Raw genomic sequence first — 24529 nt, 5'->3', positions numbered from 1 at the left:
ATAAAGGATACATAATACAATTAAACAATTCTAGACATTTAAACCTCCTAATCTACAATCACCTAAAGGATTATTAGGAACACCATACTAATACTGTGTTTGACCCTATCCTATCAATATGGGCCAACATTTCTAAAGAATGCTTCCAGCACCTTGTTGAATCAAAGACACGAAGAATTAAGGCAGTTCTGAAGGCGAAAGTGATCCCCCACACCATTACACCACCACCACCAGCCTGCCCAATGGTAACAAGGCATGACGGATCCATGTTCTCATTCTGTTTACGCCAAATTCTACCATCTGAATGTCTCAACAGAAATCGAGACTCATCAGACCAGGCAACATTTTTTCAGTCTTCAACTGTCCAATTTTGGTGCACTCGTGCAAATTGTAGCCTCATTTTCCTATTTTTAGTGGAGATGAGTGGTACCCGGTGGGGTCTTCTGCTGGTGTAGCCCATCCGCCTCAAGGTTGTTCGTGTTGTGGCTTCACAAATGCTTTTCTGCATACCTCGGTTGTAACGTTATTTGAGTCAAAGTTGATCTTCTATCAGCTTGAATCAGTCAGCCCATTCTCCTCTGACCTCTAGCATCAACAACATTTTCGCCCCCCAGGACTGCAGCATACTGGATGTTTTTTCCTTTTTCAGACCATTCTTTGTAAACCCTAGAAATGGTTGTGCGTGAAAATCCCAGTAACTGAGCAGATTGTGAAATACTCAGACCAGCCCGTCTGGCACCAACAACCATGCCACGCTCAAAGTTGCTTAGATCGCCTTTCTTTCCCATTCTGACATTCAGTTTGGAGTTCAGGAGATTGTCTAGACCAGGACCACACCCCTAAATGCATTGAAGCAACTGCCATGTGATTGGTTGATTAAATAATTTCATTAACGTGAAATTTAACAGGTGTTCCTAATAATCCTTTAGGTGAGTGTATTATCATGCTGGAGTATTGTAGTTCTAGGTTTTTGTCCTTTCCATATACAATAAAATAAAAGATTTGAAAAAAAAAAAAGATTTTAAACAAAAAGCTTGTGTTTTATAATGTAATAGTTTGTTTTTTGGGTAATCTTTCTTAACTCAAACCTGATTGTGCTGGTACACTCTGGATAAACTGGAGGTATTCAAAGCTGAAGTGAAGTAGGATGACATGCTGAACTTAATGGTCTGTCATGAGGGCAAAAAACAGGTTGAAAAAATGAAAGTATTCTTGAATTGATTGAAATGTGCTACATAAATATAAGTGCATAATTGATTTGATGAATAAATTAGGGAAATTAGCATACTTTTTCTGGTAATGTTTAACAGAGGACCCATACCTGGCTGCCTAAATGACTGTAAATTTAGCCGTACTTATATTGGCTAATCTGCCTAATGAAGTACCAGGCACTAACGCTATGTGATTCTGTTCACGTACAGTAAACCATCTTGCACTAGAGAACAGATGGAGTGGCTGGGTCATTTCTGCTTGTTACAACCATTAAGGCCAGATTTACCAACCTTTTCATTAAGTTTTTGATTACAATTAAAATTTTATGTTCTTCTACAAAAGTCACTAGAAGAAAAAAATGCCTTTTTGATGGCTTAAAGAGAGGCAGAATTTAAACAAATGCGACCAGGTGGGCCACACATTCAGCAACACCTGTTAGCTTTGTTCTCACGTATCTTTTTCCTTATGCACGGAAAAATTCAAACAAGTTGATAAAAGGTCAGTAGAGGTTTTTTGAAATCAGCTTTATTCAAATACTGACCTTATCAATGCTTATTTGCATATTCACACTTCCCTAAAAAGTGTTTTAAACAATATCTGACCTTTATGAAAACAACCAGGTTCCAACCAGGTTCTGTTTATATTTGAAAACTGGATTTCCGTCATTCAGCAGAGAGAGTGAGAAGCAGGAAAATAATAAGGTGAGGTTAAAGTAATAACCAGTAGCAGAGGTCCCTCCTAGGGCTGGGCAATATATCGATATTATATCGATATCGTGACATGAGACTAGATATCGTCTTAGATTTTGGATATCGTAATATCATGATATGACATAAGTGTTGTCTTTTCCTGGTTTTAAAGGCTGCATTACAGTAAAGTGATGTACGTTCCTGAAGCTACCAGACTGATCTAGCTGTTGCCTCTTCCCCACTTAGACATTATGTCCACATTACTGATGATTATTTATCTAAAATCTAAGTGTGAAGATATTTTGTTAAAGCACCAATTGTCAACCCTAGAATATCGCCGCAATATCGATATCAAAGTATTTGGTCAACAATATCGTGATATCTGATTTTCTCCCTTTCGCCCAGCCCTAGTCCCTCCTACAGGGTGACACCAACGTCAACATCATCCAGCATAAAAACAGACAGGATGGAAGAAAATTTGTATTCGTTTCCCCAGGATCAGGGGTGCGAATCTAACAAGACAAACTCACAGACAAAATACTGTATAAGACCTCAACAATGGAGAGGAGTGCTACCCCATCCATCCGCTCTTTTCATTCGTCTATCCAATTAAAGGAAATCAATACTTCCTGGCTTGAGATGCAGGGTGGGGCTTTATAGTGACCTCATCCAACCAAGGAGCTGTATGCTGCCTGAATCACAATCATGCTCCTGTCCCAAAACAGACAGGGTCAGAGTAAAGGTGCACACCAACGCCCTAGGACAGTTAGACAGAAACATGTGAAAGACAAGATCTAGAAATTAGCTTTGCCTCTATATTTTCTAATATTTTATTTATTCTTAATTTTACAAAAAAAAAAAGCTCTGCACAGCACGTAATGTATAAACAGTAAATCTGCCGACAACTTTCTCAATGAGTGGATTAAAGTTTAGTCTGAAATGCCCATCGCAGTTTCCTTAAGACAAAGTGAGATCTTCAAATGTCTTTTTTTTTGTGACCAAAAGTCAAAACATATTTTAATTACTGTCATGTAGGACAAAGAACAGCAGCAAATAATCACATACAGTAGAGAAGATCGTACCAGCAAATATCATTTTTGCATTACAAAAGAGACAGAAATGATTTCTTAATTATCAACTATGTTGGAGATTTTTTTTTAAGATTTATGTCTTCAGTAGCAACCTTATTTTTACTATGGTAGTAACAGATGGGCTTGGGGCTAACAGCCACAGACAGACTGACAGTATCTGCCATGTTCTACTGTTTTACACTGGTTTTTACACTAATGTCTGTAGAGTGGGTCCAATTTGAAAAGTGCTAACCAAAGCACAGTGCCGTTAAGTACAATCAACCACTGCACTTACAACACCAGATTGATGCCAATTAACCACACAGACTTCTGCACACATCTCACTGGCCGGTTATTTCTCAAAGGTTTAACTATCATTTTCTTTTCTACTAATCATTTGTCAATCTTCCCTCACTCTGTCCCTCTCTGTCTCTTCCCCGTCTGCACTCCTCTGCTCATCCAAGAATCACAGGGTAACCATGGCAACAGGGGGGGCAACAGCCATGTGTGTAATAATCCCCCTTTCAATTTGTCTATCTACAGCAGAGTTTAATTTGTAATTCTTAAAATACATTTTCATTGTGATGTGATACGGCTGAATGGTGGTTGTAATTGATTTAATTTAATCAATAGCACTCAGTCAACAATTCATTTTTTTCTTTCTCGGGATAGTTATAGGTGAAATGATGTCAACTGATGCCATCATATTAACGACTTTAATAAACTATCGCTTCGTTCACCGCTTTAGTTACAATTACTATTATTACTTATACTTATTACTATTATTATTATTGTTGCAAGCAAATGTAACCAAAGCTGATTAAATGCTAGATTATTAATCAAGTCAGTATAACAGACTGTATAAACTTTTATTGTACTTATTTGGATTGTGTAAAAAAAAAAAAAAAAAAATCACCCACAGAAAACACATCTGCTCAAATTCAATTATAAAAGGAAAATCTTCTACTTTAGAAGTATGTTTTTTTAGTATTGCTTGCCTTGTCACTCAAGAGTGACCCAGACAACAAACTTTTTTTTCTTTCAAAAAGCTCTCTACATTCTCATTTCCATTTGATGAGCCGTTTCTTATGGAATGCCGTTTTATTCAATATTAAATAAATACATAAATAAATACATAAATAAATGAATACAAAAATAAATACGCCTTTGAAATACATCATTAAATAAATAAATGCGGCAATAAATACATAAATAATTAAATAAATGTAAATATTCTTCTATAAATAAATCAATAGGTTAAATAAATACATTAAAAGGTTTTACTTTTACTTATTTCATGGTACTTTTATTTCATAAGTCCACGTTTATTTATTTCAAGAGACTTTTATTTCATAAATCCACATTTATTTATTCCCGTGGACTTTTATTTCCTAATGCCATATGTATTGATTTCCCTCTCTATTTCCAGTTCTTACATGCAAATCAGGGGGCGTGGCTATCTCTCACATTCAGAACAGAGCCGTGGGCAATAAAAGGCTGGCGAAGTGAGAGTGCGGACATAATGGAAGACATCGGTGGGCTCCGAGATAGCATGCTATTACTAGCAGATCAAATTGATCAACATGGTTTATCAACATATACTATTTTGGCACATATTGAAGACTTTTTGGAAATATTAGGGCGGATAAGTGCTCTTCAAGAAATATAATAGATGCTGAAGTTTTAAATTGTTTAAGACTGACTGAGCACTGTGTTCGTGTGGAATCCGGTCCGAGTACTACCGGTTGCGTAGGAACCCAACCCTACCGCTGGTACTACAAGCACAGGTGCTGGACGCCCACCTCTGGATATTCCAGGCGACATGCTGGCTAACTTTGTGTTGTCCAGTCTATCAACCCGAGAAATCGTGGATCTGTTTGGTGTGTCATCCTACGCGATTCAGAGGAGATTGGCCGAAGAAGGCCTTAAGTGAATTAACTTACTTATTGAGCTAAAGAGTAGGCTATGGTGGGCAAAAACATTTATAATACAGCCCCCCCCGCCCCCAATCACATCAATAAATGTGGCATTAGGAAATAAAAGTCCACGGAAATAAATAAACGTGGACTTATGAAATAAAAGTACCATGAAATAAGTAAATGTTAAACCTTTTAATGTATTTATTTAACTAATTGATTCATTTATATATGAATATTTACATTTATTTAATTATTTATGTATGTATTGCCTCATTCTATTTCAAAGGCATATTTATGTATTTATTAATGTATTTATCCATTTATTTAATATCGAATGAAACGGCATTCCATAGTTTCTATTATGTGCAACTGTGACTGGCAAGACAGGTAATGTGACTGGCTGACAAGATAATTAATCACAACTATCCCAGCCCTTTATGCCTTTATAAAATGCTTTAAGACAGCTTCACTGTCCCTGACATACTACTTTGCACTGGTCTTTTCAACCGTACTGTTAAATAGAGGCGTGGATGTGACAGATGGGTCTATTTTGAGGTGGTGACATGGAGTTCACAGATCTGTTGACCTCGGTCTCCGCTCTCCACCGCTAATGAGGGGACTTTTCTTCTCTGTCTTACCCTCTCTGTCTCGTTCTCTCCTCGCTCTGCTGCATATATCTATCTCCAATTCATCTCGGTGCTGAGGCAGAGATGCATTGAAATTCCAATATATTTAATTCCATTCTCATTTACACCTTTGCCTCTTTTCAGATATCACCTCCACCCACCTCTGCTCCACCAATCCACACACAGTTTTAACACAAACACCCAACACCGTCCCCCCAGCGAAAGCATCTACAGCTGACAATTCCCATGCATGGCAAAGCTGCTGATTGGTGGGGTTGAAATAAACAGAAGGCTAATTAATTGAATATTCAGAAATATGCAGATGAATTGCATTCAATTTAAATGCAGATTTTGGCATTTTTCTGCAGTCAGGAGGAGGATGTCAGAGAGAAAAAGGGAGAGAGAGAGTGGAGCTCCCACCCAAAATAATTAAATCAGCAGCAATTCTATCCATATTTATATACTAATCAGCTGTTTGTTTACTGTTTTTAAAGCATTGTCTGAGCAATGAGTAACTAATGACTACATATATCTAACAGATAACTATTTTGTGAGCAGCTTACTGAACAACCCGATTCTCACTAGCATAAATACATAAAACATGATATTAGTTACAGTTGTCAATATTACAAATCTTGAAAATTAAGATGTGCCTAAAAATGCTTAAAAAACAGATAACTGTTTTGTGAGCTGCTTACTGAACAACCCGATTCTCACTATCATAAATACATAAAACATGATATTAGTTACAGTTGTCAATATTACAAATCTTGAAAATTAAGATGTGCCTAAAAATTATTATTTATATTTTATAATTAAAAAACTCAACTGTTTTGTTAACTTTTGAATTCTCTTATCATTGCATTACTTAAATTTTCTGAGCATCTCCATAAATCTAGAGGAATCTCAAGATTTGTGCATTCATAACTTAATACTTGTTAATAATGGTGGTGGCATACGCTTCCAGAAATGCCATCTATATGTGTTAATTGCTTTCCTGTTGGTTTTAAATTGTAATGTTATGATATTTTTTCCTTCTCAAATGTTTGGTTTTGAACAGTTGTGAATCATTTTGTCACAGAGAGGGAAACTCCAAATATGCAATACTTCTCTTCCCTTGGTGTCACCTTTGATGTGTGATTGACAGGTCATTAATCAGTTGGTTAGACTTGAGAGAATGACAGTGTGCTGACCTCAGTGTACAGTTAAACAAAGCCTGGGCTATTACTGAAGAAACACGTCAATCGGGCTGGATTGAAATTCCAAGCAACATAGTCCAAGTGAGGAAGAAAAAGGGCATTTCTATGCAGTGTGATTTTCAGCCAGAACTCAACAGAAAACATGCAGTACGCATTTCAGCTAGGACTCAAAACAACTACTACAACTACTACTACTTTGGCGGAGTGATTTGCTTGCAGCACCTGAGAAGCGCCATGGTGAGTAGCAGAGAGTAGCAGTGCTTCGCCTTTCTGAGAATATAGTTCCCAGTTTGTATACGGTTAGAAGATGGCTGTGTCTCATGTGACATTGTTATTTGTACACGCTGTGACTATACAAATCACAACACGTAAATAGGAACATGTTGGCGTTATTTTGTCATTTATTGGGAGCAGTAGGCTAGTTGGAGCCGGTTACCTCCAGGATCTGTGCCAAGCGAGGCTAACGGTGGGGGCGTCAGAAAGAGTTACAACACGCACGGAGATGAGAAGGGTATGTATGGACTTATCTAACTCTATGGGATATGGTGAATAAGCTAAAGTCCCAATAAGTCAGCGTGTTCCATTAATAGATAAATAATGATCATGTCTACAAAACAGAGGTTTCATTTATAAACGTGGCGTACGCACAAAAAGGGGCTGAAAATGTGCGTACGCCTCTTCCCACGCAAAGGTTGTGATTTATAAAAACAAACTTGACGGGAGAATGTGAGGTCCTCCACGCAAACTCTGACCCATGCATACGCACGCATTTTGGAGACAAAATAGGAACTGGCGACGCAGTTGGCGAGGTGGTGAACTTAAGTCAGACTGCAGAAAGTAAATGGGAATAATGATTACTGTAACATTTTTCAAGTATTGATGCCTCACGCACATTTTCTCACTCCATATCATCCACGTTACCATGACGATTAAATCCAGCAGTGTTATTTTGTACTGAGTGATAATTGTTCCATAAACACCTCCAACTCAAATGTTAAATAAAAATTTGTTCTTAATATTTAATCAGCGCTGTCTCACCGTCACATTGTCTGCTACGGAGCACAGGAGGAGGAGATGGCCCGACTGCATGGAGTACAGGATAGCATCAAATACCCTACCATTAGATAACTGCAGAACACAGTGTAAATAACTACATATCTGTCTTTAATACTGTGCATATATCATCAAATGTCAAAGTCTGGAAATACAGCCGTTAAGCTCTTGCGCAATCGTTACCCTTAATGTCCTCGTTATCGGTCCAAACTTTAATACTGTTTGTGACAAAACCTGCATGAAGAAAAGTGTGTTAGACTTTCTTTCGTCTTCTAATTGTATCTCGGGGTGGGGGGGTACCACTAGTTAATGCTGTGATTTTGACAAGGTGTTATCAATCACTCTAATTGTCGTAAACATATAAATACTGCGGTGACCCCCGTGCGTAATGCTGCATGATGGCACTGCTGGCCCTGCAGGAGGTCTACACTAATGGAAGAATCAGGAGAGAGAGACTTCAGGGACCATGACGATGACTGGCTAATATCCCGATGTAAATTCCCTAAAGCTGTGCTCTTGGATCTATGTACTGAATTGGGTCCAGTAGAGAGGGCAACGCGCCGGAACCGGTCCATCCCGGTCCAAATACAGGTCCTCGCCACTCTGGGGGCAACCGGCTGTTTCCAGAGGGAAATGGCAGACAGCTAAGTGTTGTTTTTTTTATAAATATTATATATAATCTTCAACTTTATCACTAAGGCTTGTTTGGATATAATATATAGTTCTGTTAAATCTTATCATATACGTCTGGTATATCGAAGCTGTCCCCGAGTACCGTAATGCCTGCCGTTTTGGACGTATTATTAATACATGTAGTTATAGATCAGGTTTACCTACACTGTGCAAGAACAGACCGAAATTATAATTCAATTTGCAGCAATTCCTAAACGTCTGAGAAGTTTTTTGCTTTTTCCCCGCCAGTCGTCATGATTCGGTGTAACAACTGCCATTTTGGGCTTTTGGGCGTACGTACACTTACAGTAAGGATCCTACGCACAGTTTTATAAATGAGATCCCTGGACATGTTTTACTGGTTGTACAGTATAAAATAAATAAATAAAGAGATCAGGACAACTTTTCTTTCGCTTCTCTGATTCGTTCCATTTTGTTCTTGTCTCTATCTATTCACTTACACTGTCACTGTCGAAATATGCACACACGTGGTACGTTACATAGGGTTTGTCACGTAGTGGACCCGTGTGCTGACGTGTACTAACATGCATGTGGCACGGTAACTGGCCAATGAAATGATGATCATTACAGCGTTTCAAGTGGGCTCTAAATCGAAAACAAGTCCCACAGCCAATGGACGGGACGCAGTGCTCCACAATATAAACAAAATATGTTATACTAAGGCCACGTCCACACGTACCAAAACAATCTTTTTTTCCCCGTCTTCCCTGGCATCGTTTCAAGAATGTTTGCCTCCAAACGGATCCATTTGTAAATGACTCAACACGAGGCGGAGCATGCGCATAAAGCTTGCACGCTGTATACAAACAGACAGTAGAAGAAGAAGAAACCAAACAGCCCTAGTAAACCTAATAGGCTCAATATCTCCAGCAGAAACACAAGCATGTAGCCCGCCATTGTTGTTGTTATGAGACGTCGACGTGGGATAAGAGGTCGAAGGCTAGAGGTCGAGGGGTGTGGCAATGACATCATCGATACGCAAGTATGCGGATTCGCTGTCCAAACGAAGATGCAAGGGCGGCGTTTTCGAATTTTTTCACCCGCTTCAGGCAGTGCGTTTACAGGATTTGTTTGGACAATCGGCCAAAACGATCCAAAACATGTGCGTTTACACCAAAAAGTGTTTCCGCGTGGATGGCCCCTTATTGCGGCACTTTCGATATAATATTGCGCAACTTGATATTGCGATAACGATATTGAGTCGATATATCTTGCACCCCTACTATAAACAGAAGGAAACTCGGCTAGCTACTAGGCTAATGTGCAGTGGTAAACACTGCAGCTTGTTAAGCTAGTTAATGTGTCTACCTCAGCTGAGAACGGAGAAATGTCTTTGCCTTTCCTACTGTAATACACGGTAGGAAAGGCAAAGACATTTCTCCGATATAAGACATTACACAGGTACTCTCGCATATAGGCCTAACAACATGACATCATGACTTTGCGTAAACATACACGCCTTTCTTAAGCCAAGTGGTGTCTTATCTGTACGCATTTTGAGCGCCATATACAGCGGACGGGTTGGGTTTAGTAAAAGAAGAACTGGGTTGGGTTTAGTAAAAGAAGAAAGCTACGGTTGAGTTTAGGAAACGTGACACGCGAGACACGAAGGAAAGTGACATGCGGGGCATGATCCCCGGTCCCCTGGGTCAAAGTCCTGTGTTTGACCCATCCGCCACCCCGACCAACCTCCCTATGCGGATTTTCGCCCTTTCATACTACTCACTACGGCGTAAATTCACATGCAATCACAAGGTAATGTAAGTCAATGGAGGCCAAACGGCATTGATAACACGCCAATAATGGCATACGAATTGGCGTGTCATACATACTCCACTTCATGAGATCAGTCTGGGCCTAATAGTCAACACGAATGATAACTAACATTTTGATGATAACCCGCGGTAGGCGTCACGTGACCGTGGTATTGCGGTAATGCGGTAACCGTCCCAGCCCTACTGGACTGGTAAACAAGATTTAGTTGTTGGAATTTTAAAAGGTCACATTTTATGCTTTTCTGTGTTTCACATCTACAATGTTATAATGTTGGATTTTCATGTTAAACGTGGCCAAAACAAATCATGAGGTAAATGTATTTTAGACAAATCCCTGTGACCTAAAACCTTTCAGATTTCGAACTATTCTAACCCTAACACTCCAGTTTCAACAGTTTTTTCTACTCGGCTAAGTCTTACGCAACTCTAAGCCGGCCTTCTATGATTAGTCATCTGCTCCAAGTAGGCAGGACTGGAGTGATTTTTTTAAGCCACTGCGGTGTTAACATTGTCCCATGTAACTACATGCTAACGGCAGTAAACAATGTCATCTTGGCTGCCTTTATTGGTGATTTTTCACGGTACAAAGTCCTGCTATATACTCCGTTGCAGTAGCTCCAGCTTCAAGGAGTGAAACACGGAGCGGAGGTTCCGGACATTCCAGGAAGCGCGATGGCCAATCAGAGCAGATTGGGCTTTTTCGGGAGGAGGAATTAAAGAGACAGGCGCCCTTACAGAGCGTCTCATACAGAGGGTGAATACAGGTGCAGCAGCCATGGGCAGTATGAGAAAAATAGTTTAACACTAAAGCAGGTAAACATGTGACGTTTTACTGTACTGTATATTCTCTGCGTCTGTGCACAGACAATAATTAATATTTAGCATAAAACATTGTAGCTACAATAGTGAAGTGCACCTTTAGCATTTCTCTTATCTTTACTTACTGAAGGAAGAAAACTACTCCGCTGATTTAGCGTTGCACGATGGACAGCTTCAAAATTTCAAAAGGATCAAAATTGTTGCAGCCAAACCAGAAATAGCCTTTTTTTTTTATTCCATGCATTCTTCCTCATTCTCAAAACTGGTGCCTTACATTATCCACAGCGCAACGGACTGCCAACAGTTGGCTCAGAGATACAGGTATGTTATGCTAGTGGCTAATGCAGCCTTGAGCCATTAGTCTCAAGCAGAGATGAAGAGCGAGCTATACAGGTCTGTTAAACTCACTTCTTTCTAATGGTGTGTGTCCATTGTCAGCGTCATTTCCCTGCTTCCCATTCATTTCTATGGGAGCAGCCGTGCAATGCATTCTGGTAGCTTCGCGGGGACTTTGGAGAAGTGGGGCGTCGAGTCGCCCGCTCCTCATTTGCATAAAGTTGAATCCAGCCACCTTTATGCAAATGAGGAGCGCCCGGCTCGGCTCAACGCCTCTCAAAATCTGACGAACATCTTTTAAACTGACCTTTGTCGATCTGAAATGAAGACAGATTCAGCAACTGCATGGCCTATTTCTCGCTTTAAAAGGTTTTCAGAAACACGTTTCGGTGAACTATTTTCATAAAATATGAGATCGTATTCCGAACGAGCCGCCATTATGGTCGGTTTTGAAATTCAGGAGGAGCCAGCCCCTCGTTCATCCAATCAGCTGCAGCCATCATGGTTGTAGGAGGGTGTAGACTGTTTTCTTTGCTTGTCAGTGGTCAATGAAGAGAAACTGGTGGCAAGCTCACTAGCGTGTAATGCTGGGAAGCAGGGCGATCCCATCCGTGAAAACAACGCGTATATGGACATCGACCATAACTCCACACCGCCAGATATTCAAACTTGTAGTCTGCAGTTATCAGACTTTAAACAGCCACCTCTGGAGCCACAACAGCTTTATGCACATATGCAGTAGTACTCCTATAAAAATATTCATCAACAATAACATCCATTCAGTCTTCAGTAAATAATTAATGTGTGAACTGCTGTGAGTCTGTGACAGATCTAGGGAGGGCTTCTCCAGCTCAGGAAAAGTCACAACCTCAGGTGGACTCATGTGTGGTTCTGGTGTATCACGTTACCATGGAGACAGCAGACATATGTTCCGAACATCGACCAGAGGAGCCAGTGACACCGACAAGCGCATGCACAGGCCTACACAAATATACTCATACACATCCTGAGGGCAAGCAGGACAGGAAACTGTCAGGAGAAATCAGAGTCAACATTCTCTTCCTTCTCTGGGATTTTAACTCCAAGATTTCTCTCTGAAGGTTTAAGTACATAAAGTCACATCCACAGAAATGCAGTTCATTTATTCACTCTTGTATTCCCATCAGCCTGTGTGTTTACTGTTTATTAGTGCTTTGCTGATGTTTATCTTCACAGCTATCAGCGATACATCAGTGAGTGTTTTGTTTTAGTCAGTGAGCAAAGTGAAATTCAGTCCCAGGAAGCCTTCTTTCTCTTCCCAAACTATTTAAAACACCCATTCATCTATCCTTTTTAGTTTCATATTCATTTTTGTTGCTCTCAACTCTGTCTTGCACACATGAAGAGATCATGCATGTGCACACACACAAATAAATCGTAGATGACTTACAAACAACATACGATAGGAATGCAAGACATTACTGATCTAACTGTTGTTTCAGTGATAATTGTAGACCCATTTTGCACAGGGAAAGATTTAAGATAAGCATACGGTACACACAAATATTCATCCACAAACTCAAAAAGAATGGCTCAGCGGGCCCCTGGTTAGCTCACCTGGTAGAGCGGGCACCCATATATAAAGGTTTACTCCTTGACGCAGCGGCTGCAGGTTCGACTCGGACCTGCGGCCCTTTGCTGCAGGTCATTCCCCTTCTCTCTCCCTTTTCAAGTCTAAGCTGTCCTATCTAAATAAAGGCCTAAAAATGCCGCCCCCCCCCAAAAAAAAACAATGGTTCAAGCAAAATCTTGAGGTTTTTTTTTTTTTTTTTTTTTAACTGCATTATACCGGAGTGACATCATCACCACATATTTGCTTTGTTTTTTTTTTTTATTGTGCACGTTGTGTGATATGACATAATGAACACATCATTGTCATCAGTGACTGTCTTCTATCCTATCTATGTTCAAGAATTATGGCGGGGGAAAAAAACTTAAGTAGCTCGTCACTTCAGCTTTGCACAAAGGGGATGGACAGTCCATTAAATATATATATGGGATTTATTTTGTCTGATGGTGGGAGTCCATATACGCGTTGTTTTCACGGATGGGATCGCCCTGCTTCCCAGCATTGCACGCAACTGAGCTTGCCACAAGCTTCTCTTCACTGACCACTGACAAGCAAAGAAAAACAGTCTACACCCTCCTACAACCGTGATGGGTGCAGCTGATTGGACAAACGCGCCACGTAATACGATCTTGTTTTTTACGTAAATAGTTCACCGAAACGGGTTTCTGAAAACATTTTAAAAATAGGCCATGCAGTTGCTGAATCTGTCTTCATTTCAGATCGACAAAGGTCAGTTTAAAAAGATTTTCGTCAGCTTTTGAGAGGCGGCGAGCTGAGCCAGCGGCTCCTCATCTGCATAAAGTTGGCTGAATTCAACTTTATGCAAATAAGGAGCGGTCGACTCGACACCCCGCTTCTCCACCAGAATGCATTGCGTGGCTGCTCCCATAGAAATGAATGGGAAGCGGGGAAATGACGCTGACAATGGACACACAACATGATTGTTATGAATTATTTCTAGGCTTGAGTACTTGATATCTACAGGTAATGTTTAATTGAATATATAATACACAGTAGGGCTGGGAAGGATTCAGCCAGGCATTTCCCCGTTCTCAGCTGAGATGGTCGGCATAGCGCTGCAGTGTTTTACCATTGCCCTTTACAATGCATAAATTAGCCTAGCAGCTAGCGGAGTTTCCCTCTGCTCATAGCTTAATCCTGACAAAACAGCCTTTTTTTAACATCGTTAAAACAGAGCAGCTTATATTGGTAGAGAGAGCATCAAGTTAGCAGACTGCCGAGTCGCCCACACTCTCTGCTCAGCTGCTAGTCTGCTGTGCTGTGGATCCTCTGCTATGCCCTGCCCTCGGCAAACCTATTTTATACAGTCTATGGGAGAACACACTTTTTTATCTGTAATGACAATAAAGCTTTATAAAGACTAGGGCTGTCAATCGATTAAAAAAGTAATCTAATTAATTACATACTCTGTGATTAATTAATCGAAATTAATCGCATACATAATTAACTGTGCCTGAACTGATTTTTAAGAAAGTAAAAAAAGAAAAGAAAAAAAAAGGGTACTAAACAACAGTCTGTGACATTAAAGAACAGCTTGTTTATTGCTAAGGCCATATGGTCAAAATTAAATGATTTAATAATAATGTATAACAATAACAATAACTTATTTCACTAGTAAATTGCTGTTGAACGACAAAAACAACCACCAGATGGGAAAAGGACATTTACAATAACTTCAAATGCACACCGAAGCTGTAGTTTACCAGTTTCATTGAACGCACCACCTGTGTTGTTTTTCCGACGGCAGCTGCAGATTGTTACATACCGGTGTAGAATCCTCTACAGTAAAACACAGTCAAACTTTACACCGTTTAGCGTTAGCTGTCAGCATTTTAACCGTGTTTAATCTAGCTACTAGCTAGCGGTAGGCTAACATTAGCTGCTGTCGAGTATAGTGTTAACTATCGTTAAAACAGAGCAGCTTATATTGGTAGAGAGAGCATCAAGTTAGCAGACTGCCGAGTCGCACAAACACGTTTGTGCGTCTGTTTCAGAGCATCAGAGAGAAGCGCCGACATATCAGTGGCACCAGATTTCGGTAGCCAGGGTTGGCAGGAAGAAGATTTTTACAAGTAAATGTTCCAGTTAATGATCCAGGCAGCACATTCTCGTCTCCCTCCTTCATTTTACAGTCCAATGGTGGCTAGATCGGCTCCGGGTCAAACCTCAATATGGAATAGATTAATCTGCGTTATTTTTTTTTTAACACGTTATTTTTTTTAACGCGTTATTTTTTTTTAACGCATTTTTTTTTTTTATCGCGTTATTTTTTTCTCTGATTAATTAATCGAAATTAACGCATTATTTTGACAGCCCTAATAAAGACTCTTGTAAAGACTCTCACATTGAGCTGAAATGGAAACACTGTGCTGCAACATATGTCGTAAGGTTTAATTAAAGGTTGTTTATTCTGTTACTCTACAGTATTTAAAGAAAAAGCATAAAGTAAACAGTTGGGAGTTAGATATTTTTGCGGAGGCGGGGTAGAGCGGGGTCTCACCCCTATTTTCCACTGGGCACGTCTGCACTTTGTTCCGGAGTCATTGATGAAGTCAATGCTTGCTCCACTAAAGATACGCGCCAGGTCTATTTTCACGTGAGCCGCGGGCCGTTCAGACAGCCGGGCAGGAAGTGAAACAAGCGAGAGCATCTAGTGAATTTACCAAAAGACACCCCGCAATATCGTATATGTCTCCTGTACAACACTACAGACTACGAGAGATTCATCTTGGAGGTGGAAAAAACATAATAGACATCACAGATCTTTTTTATAACGACAACGCCAGAAAAGAGAAGGCATGGAGAAGGAGGGCTTGGAGTGGAAGGTAGATACTAGCTTAATAAACATGCGATTGTTCTGTAAAGTATAAAGTAGAGACAATATAATCTGCGAGTTGGGCAGAAAGACGCTCTGCTTCTGAGGCGTTTCCGGTGTGGTATGGGGCGTGGCGGAGGACAGAACAAAACCGAATGCAGCACAGACGTGCCCAGTGGAAAATCGTGGTTACACCTTTCCTGTTTCGGGCTCGCAGACTGTGATCGGGAAGCACAGGGGAGGCATGGGTAACACCCTTCTCTAGACACTGTGTCTTGAGAAGCTTGTTGCTTTAGTGTTCACTGTTACAACTTTACGTTGTCTTTGCTATCTCTTTTCCTCTCCCTTTTTTTCCACAGCCACACTCATCCGCCACTCTCACTCCGTTACCGCTCTCCTTGCTTGACCACACACGCACTGATATCACTCACTCGACGCACCTGCCATCCTTGCTCTAACTTATACTATTCTCGTAACAGGGGGTTGCGTTTAACCGCTGTCTGCTGCTTACTGTTGTCCTATGGAAATATTCTTGTTTTCTTGCTGCTGCTGTTTTGCTTTGCGTGTTTGTCTTACTGCTTGTGTATGTCCGATGCTTGTGTTCTAGACTGCATGTAATTAACGTAATGCTTGTTGTTACATGTAATGCTTGTTGTGATTGTATGCAAGTAGTCGTAGGTGTGTTGGAAATGTTTTGATGTGTGCTGCTGTCTTTTTTAGCCCTGACCTCCCCTTCCCTCAAGCGGCTTTGCCTTTTGCCAGGCAGTACAGGTGTTTCACTGTAAAATGAACTTGCTCATTCCCCTTTACTTTCTAATCAAAAAATGGTTAAAAAAGAAAACGCAACACTTTATCGGCCCTTATCATTTTAAGTAGCTGCCACACTGCCTGCTACTGTTAACACTCTAACACACTAGTGGCATGAAATCTGATTGTTCAGAAAATGAGAGAGGCAGGAGATAACAGGCTTATCACTGGGTGAGAAAGAGTGACACCATAAACCTTTTTGGCTCAGCTGGGCCACAGTGCTCCAGCTCCTGACCCCTCCCATGGCACAAGTCTTATTGGCCCTGTAGCCAGCAGCAACCCTGATAGTCTGGCTGTGCTTCAGTTATTATTAAGCTATAACAGACACACACGTGTACACAGTCACAGACAAACACACATTTGTGTGGCGTTAATCATTCCCAAGTCGCTGATAAAACAGAGACAGGTCATTAAGCCTCGACAGTGTTCATAAACTGTACTTTATTAACTTTCCGATTCCTTCTCTCACTTTCGCGAACAGAAAAATTATTTTTGCTTTTTCAAAAGACACTATTTTATTGCTTCTTTAAACCAGTGCCACTATTGAATCGTTCTGCTCTGTCTATGCATCACCTACCACCGGCACCATCCCTCCATACATACATTCTTTTCTTTCCCTCCACCTCTCTCTGGTGAGAAGGTTGACAGTTAATTGGGACTATGTTTTAATGAGCTGGCCCTGAGATTTTATCTTCTCCTTTCATTAGGAGGGGGGGGGGGAAAAACGAGGAGAAAAGTGTCAAGGAAGGAAGGAAGGACGGACGGACGGAAAGAAAGAAAGAAAAAAAGGAAAAGACTGGAAAGTCAGTCGGTCGATAGAGAACATCTAGAAGTTTTCAGTCACTGCTGTGGAGAGCAGAGCTCTGTGTGTGTGTGTGTGTGTGTGTGTGTGTGTGTGTGTGCGTGCGTGCGTGCGTGCGTGTTTGTTTGTTTGTTTGTTTGTTTGTTAGTTAATGAGCTAATCAATAGCAGTAGTGTGTAAGCCCAGCAGTGGGTCTGCTTTGGGAGATTACTTACAGAGACATCCAACTTTAAGGACTTGTTTGTCTACAATGTGCCTGTTTTTTTTTTTTTTTTTACTATTCTGACTCAACTGAAGTTTCTCAATTTCCAAATCTTTATCTGACAGATGCACTGCTTCATTTGAGCTACTACCCGTCTATAGCCAGCATTATACAAATAAATTATAAACTATTTTTTTTAATACTTTAGAGGAAATTTAAGGCAAATGAACAAAACTTATTTCCTGGGCCTGCAGCAATCTAATCACTGTGTGTGCAATAAAAAACTGCCAATACAGCTTCTATCGTATCCTGTAACATCAGACCTTTTGGACTTGTTTATTTAAACCTTTAAATCGGGGAAATGGTAATGTTGCAAGCAGTGCCTCCATCTCCTTGAAACTTCTGGAAGAAAAATGTTCAAATAACTCACTGGCTCACACAGCTAAGGTGTTTATCTCGCTGATTAGCAGAGCCTCATAAATACCTAATCACTGATGCTAATCAGCCCTCTCACCTAGGGGTGAGCTAAAAATGTAAATTACACAAATGCTCATTTCAGGCTAATACACAACCCTGTTCTGCACACTGTCCCTAACTAATTCTGTCATCAAAGCCATTCTAACATAACATTGCATTAATCCATTATTAATTGACAAACAGCATTTATGCACATGAACTAGTTATGACTAAGTAGCTGTTGCATCATACTGGTTCTTGTTCGCAACACTATTATTTGAGAGCCAGACAGTTACAGTCAACTTTGACACGCACAACTGTTGATCTCCCACCACTGAAACACACATCCTAACTTCTGACTTTATTCTGTGAAATCAACAACCCAACCAACATAATTAGATTATTGTTGCTTTGAAGTCAACAAATTTATGTAAAATTCAAAACATTTTAAGTAAAGGCTGTGGGGGTGTACATCTGGATTTACCTGAAAATAAAGTTGACGCAATAATGAAATAAATAAGTAACATTGAACAAGACTAACAGTCTTTTTATATATATATATATATATATATATATATATTAGGGCTGTCAAAATAACGCGTTAATTTCGATTAATTAATCTGAGAAAAAAATAACGCGTTAAAAAAAAAAATAACGCAGATTAATCCATTCCATATTGACGTTTGACCCGGAGCCGTTCTAGCCACCATTGGACTGTAAAATGAAGGAGGGAGACGAGAATGTGCTGCCTGGATCATTAACTGGAACATTTACTTGTAAAAATCTTCTTCCTGCCAACCCTGGCTACCGAAATCTGGAGCCACTGTTATGTCTGCACTTCTCTCTGGTGCTCTGAAACAGACGATACAGGCAACACAAACACCGCTGCATGTGACGCTAGTTAACACTATACTCGACAGCAGCTAACGTTAGCCTACTGCTAGCTAGTAGCTGGATTGAACACGGTTATAATGCTGACAGCTAACGCTGAACGGTGTAAAGTTTGACTGTGTTTTACTGTAGAGGACTGTGACTCAACAGCGGGATGTAACAATCTGCAGCTGCCGAGCTGCCGTCGGAAAAACAACACAGACGGTGCGTTCACGAAACTGGTAAACTACAGCTTTGTGGTGCATTTGAAGTTATTGTAAATGTCCTTGGTGGTTGTTTTTGTCGTTCAACAGCAATTTACTAGTGAAATAAGTTATTGTTATTGTTATACATTATTATTAATGTATAACTATTAATGTTAACAACATTTAATTTTGACTATATGGCCTTAGCAATAAACAAGCTGTTCTTTAATGTCACCAACTGTTGGTTAGTACCCTTTGTTTTCTTTTCTTTTTTTACTTTCTTAAAAAGTATCGGTTCAGGCACCGTTAATTATGTATGCGATTAATTAATCACAGAGTCTGTAATTATTACAATTATAATAATTAGATTAATTTTTTTAATCGATTGACAGCCCTAATATATATATATATATATTAATCGCGACTAATTGCTGAATTTCTATAGTTAATCGCGAGTAATTGCTTTTGTTTTATCACATGATTACAATTCTATTATTTTGCATTTCAGAACTGTTTTAAGTACATATTAACAATGGAAAGCAATTCTTACCAGTCTATCTTGACTGGGAATCAAATGAATGCAAAGAAAGTTGCTTTATGAATTTGACTTTAAGATTTGCATTTGTTTATTTATTTACTGTAAACAAAAGAAAAATGTGGGAATATGTCATTATTGCACAATTCAGAACATGCCAACCGTAGTAGCCTACGTCTTTAAGACCCGAGTCCTCTACGATGCTGACAGGTCTGCAGTTAGTTGCCACCCATTTCGCAAGAGCTGTAGTAATTTTTTTAGGATTTGGTTTCATCCACAGGTCAGCAAGTAGCACTCTCCAAAATAGTGCTTTGCCTGAGCCCGCTAGCATCAACCTGAGTCACGTTAACTGTACTATGCTTAGCTTGTAGGTGGTAGCTCAAGCTTGACGTGCTTCGGCGATATTTTAATTCGGCTTTACACAATGTGCATATGACTTTCGACTTGTCTACGAGCCGTCCGGGAGTTTTGGAAAATAAAAAGCTCCATTCAGAGTTGTGTTGCTGCTGTCTCTCTCCATCATGCCTGCAGCCTGCAGCAGCAGGATGTGTTACGAGGAAGTATGGCAGCTTGATAATAAGTAACGGTGCGGCAAAGGGTCAAAATTGTAACCTAGCTAGATTCTAGTGATTTTAGAACAGCTAAGGGCCGTTGTTAGGCACGACGCGAAGCAGAGTGAAGTGTAAAATAATAAATGGTGGCATGAGATTAAAAAAAAATTAACGTACTACTTTTCATTTATTTGGCAATACTATATTCATCATGTTAAAATGCATATTGCAAGATGCAAACATTTAGCTTGTCAGCATGTTAGCAGTAATTTTGGACGAGAGAGAAAGTATAACTGAAGGAGACGGTCATTTACAAGTGTATTTGAAATGAAGTTCAGATATCAGTAATATTTGTTTGGTGGTACATTTAGATTTAACCACTTATGTCTTTTGTTAAAAATGCTGTAAATGTTGTCCTTGTTTCTACTATTCCATACTGTATCTTATGTTTGGTTGCAGCTTGTTCAAAGCAAGAACTTCATATTATTGTAAACTGAATAAGTTATTTTGGACTGAGCTCTGAACCTTTGGCTTTGGGTAATTGTGAGCAGCATTTTCTGAATTGTATTTACATTTTATAGATGAAATGACTATGGATTAATCGAGGAAATAAAAAAAAATATATATATATACTGTATTTTCTCTCAATCTTAAACACAAGTTTACATAAGTTACGATCACTTAAGTATTGTTTCAGTATCCTCGTTCCCCCAAAAAACCTTAATTAGCATTTGACGCTTTTTACAGATGAAATGGGGGAAAAGTAGTTTAAATTACAACCTCTGACTGAAGAATCAAAGACTGAATAAACAAAACCTTTCTTGAAGCCATGATTACTATCATTGTGTCTCTCTACAATCCCTGCTGAGAATCACACAGGACTGACTGAATGAGTGAGAGAGAGAAAAGTGACAATTAAACTTGAAACGTTTTGATTACCAAATTGTAGCGATTTTAAAAAGGGCTGAAAAGTAAATGTGAATAAAGGTTGAAGAAATAATTTGAATGAGAATTTGATATAATGAACGCATTAGAAAAGAGAGAGAAAGAGAGAGAGAGAGAGAGAGAGAGAGAGAGAGAGAATGTGACAGTTGCAGGTTAAACAGCTTACACCATAGGAGGGGGATTTGGGTGCCTCTGCTGGAGGGGGATATTAGCAGGATTATCTGGCAACCCTGTTGGGGAGGTGAATAACATTAGAATCCTATTTGTCCAAAATCCCCCATTTGCTCTCCACTTACTCCTGCCTCATCCTACAATTAGTCCACTTTATATTCTCATAACCCAGATTACAGTCACACACACACACACGTGCGCAGGCGCATCAAGAGAATATTATGTATATTGGTATTCATGTGCATTTGTGTGTGTGTGGGTGTTCCTTTATACGTGTGTGCATGAGTGTCGTATTCCATTAGTAGTACAGGCCTCGCTGCTCCCATAGGCCACCAGGCGTGTGTCATACGCACTCCGACAGTGGAGAACACCCGGAATACTAATACAGGAGGTTTTAGCCTCTGTTTTGTGTGAATGTCTTTGTACATATGTATGCCTGTACACTCAATCTCTGTAGTGTGAGATTGGAGTGAGTATGTGTGCATTTGAGTGTGACAGTGCGCACTATGAGGGCATCACAAGTGTGTGTGTGTGTGTGTGTGTGTGTGTGTGTGTGTGCTTCGTTATTTTCTGACTCCACTAGCATTCAAGTGAGTCCATGAGCAAGGCAGTAATGAGCAGTCGCAACAGTCTAGCACTTGACCACTATAATCGCCCTGCCAAGATAATAAAGCTGCCTTCTACCTCGCTGGTATGGATTCTCCACGATTCTTGTTGTAGCTAGAGGCCCCCTATCATAACACAACAACAACACAGTGATTAGCTACTGCTAGACACTCAGATCAGAAAGCAACGGAGAAAAGGGGAGAGATAAACAAAAAGAGAGAGATAAAGAGGAAAAAGTGTAGCATGACAGGATGGAGAGAGGGGAGAAGGGGAAGGAAGGAGACAAAGAGGTAAGTGCAAAGGGAGCACAACAGGATGTTTTCACTGTAAAGCTACTTAAGAAAAGGATTTAGCTCAACTGCTAAGGGACAGACACACATAGTTTTTATTTAGCCCACTCAATGTGTGTATGGGGCGTGGTGATCGATTAATGTAGCCCAGCCCTGCGACATTGTCCACACACACACACACACACACACACACACACACACACACACACACAGCAGAGGAGAGTCCCTGTTCCTCTCCCTGCATGGCTGAGTAGTACACAAAGCTATAATGTGGCATAATGGTGCATAAACGTGGAGATGGGGGATTCAATAAAAAAGGGGAGAAAAGAAACACCTTGCAAGGTCAAATTTGCACTTCCTGAAGCATTAGTCAAAGATCCCAATCGAGACAGATATCAGCACTCTCACAGATGCTACAGCCTGTAGGAATTTTGATGTTGACAGTTTTTTCCCTTTTAACTTCACACTTCTATGTTAATGATCAGGGTGCATATGCTTACAGAAATACACACTGCCAGTGGCTCATAGCCACATGCAACCATATCTGATCTCAGCAAGTGTGTAGGTATAGATTAGGGGTGGTACGGTTCATGAAAAACACCCGAACCGCTCGGTCCGCTTGTCTCGGTTCGGAGCATTTGTGTGCCGCACGGTTCGACGCATGCGCAATGTAGCCTCGTGCCCGTCAGGTGCCCGTATGTGACCTCAGACAGCTGTGTTTCCCTTTCGCGCGAAAGAAGAGGTGCGGACAAGTTACCAACAAAACGTACAGCTAAAGACCGTGCAAAACATTTCAGATCGTCCTGCCAACCTGTAAACATTTTAACATCAATGTACTGTAACGTTTTTTCACTCTAAATTCGCTGAAGCGGCTGCAGTTTAAATCCTGTCGGGTCTCTGCAGCGGGCGGGGGCACACACACAAACACACACGGTGGATGCAGGAAAAACGGAGATGAGACGTATACAGGAGGACCTGACAGCTACGCTCGTTATTGTAAGTGCAATGATAAGTCCAATAAGTACTTTATCAAACCGTATGACTGTGTGTCCCAGCCCAGGCCAGTATAGGAAATTAACAATGCAAATACAACGTATTCTGACTTATTCAAAAGACGGAGCTTTAAGAGTTCCTGTCTTTTTCTTTTAAAGGATACATTTTTGTAAGAGCTACACTGAAGTTGGCAGTTTGATAAATGCAAGTTATTTCAATTGATAATCTGTAATATTTCAATCTTCATGTGCTAAAAAGGCACATACGTTCCTGTAGATGGCAATACACATTCTCCTTTTTTTGCCAAATAAATGAAAAGCATGTTGAAATCATCAATGTCTTCCCTCATGCTGTATCAAAATCTTACCTAGCTTTCCTCAGAGATGGTCCCAATAATGTGCTTAAAGTCAAGTCAAATTCAGTTTAATACTGTATCCTACATTGTGGATAATTAAGCTATATATCATATGCTGAAGTATATTTCTGGAGTGTTAAAGATTAAAAGAAAAATAACAAGAACCGTACAGAACCGAAAACTGTGACCCTAAAACCGTGATACGAACCGAACCGTGGGTTTTGTGAACCGTACCACCCCTAGTATAGATGTACATAAAGCTAGAAATACATTGTTAATATTGATATGATTACATAAAACCGGTTATCTGGGATTTGGTTTATGGTAATATTGTGATCAAGTTTCAATTTGTGTTTCTCTGGTCCTAAAGGTCGTGTTACAGTTTGCCACACATTCATGCATCACCTTTACCTCTTTGTGTGTAAATACTGTCTCTTTGAAATACCTTTTTGAAGAGCAAGGAGTCGTCCATGTGCTCTGCATAGACTGAGGTGAGCCTGTACTGGTTTTCTGTGGTAATATCCATCTGATAGCCGGTCAGGACGTAGCAGACTGTGCGGAACTCCTGAATTTTCCTCTGAAACACCTCCTTCAGCCTCTGGTTCCGGAGCTCTGAGCTCTCCATCTGCTTACGTAAATCTGCAACACACACAAAAGGTAGGGAGAATACATCAGTCAGATATTCTGACACAATATTTTTATAACATCACTCTGTATACATGAGCAACTCAGACATTTTCCTCTAAGATTCTGCAACACGTGCAAGACTTCTTTTCCACAGGGCTCCACAAGTACATGCTCAACTCACTTAGCTAGTACAGCATAGATGGACAGCTCCATATCAAATATAGATTCCCTGAGGCACTTCATCTGTTCTCTTAGGGTCTAACAATCCACTATAATG

The 24529-nt window shown here is 40.1% G+C and overlaps 1 protein-coding gene across 3 annotated transcripts in view; it reads right to left on the bottom strand.

Annotated features, from left to right (window-relative positions):
- The window catches only part of mad1l1 (mitotic arrest deficient 1 like 1), a 66938-nt gene that overhangs the window by 6243 nt on the left and 36166 nt on the right, over window positions 1-24529 (bottom strand). For all 3 annotated transcript variants that reach the window (XM_031289046.2, XM_031289045.2, XM_036000856.1), the window contains exon 17: window positions 24071-24264. In XM_031289046.2, the coding sequence (XP_031144906.1) occupies window positions 24071-24264 (194 nt within the window). The remainder of the gene's footprint in view (window positions 1-24070; window positions 24265-24529) is intronic.

The sequence above is a fragment of the Sander lucioperca genome, chromosome 4, assembly GCF_008315115.2.
Source record: "Sander lucioperca isolate FBNREF2018 chromosome 4, SLUC_FBN_1.2, whole genome shotgun sequence".
NCBI classification, from domain to species: Eukaryota; Metazoa; Chordata; class Actinopteri; order Perciformes; family Percidae; genus Sander; species Sander lucioperca.
This window is presented reverse-complemented; position numbering and strand designations above follow the sequence as displayed.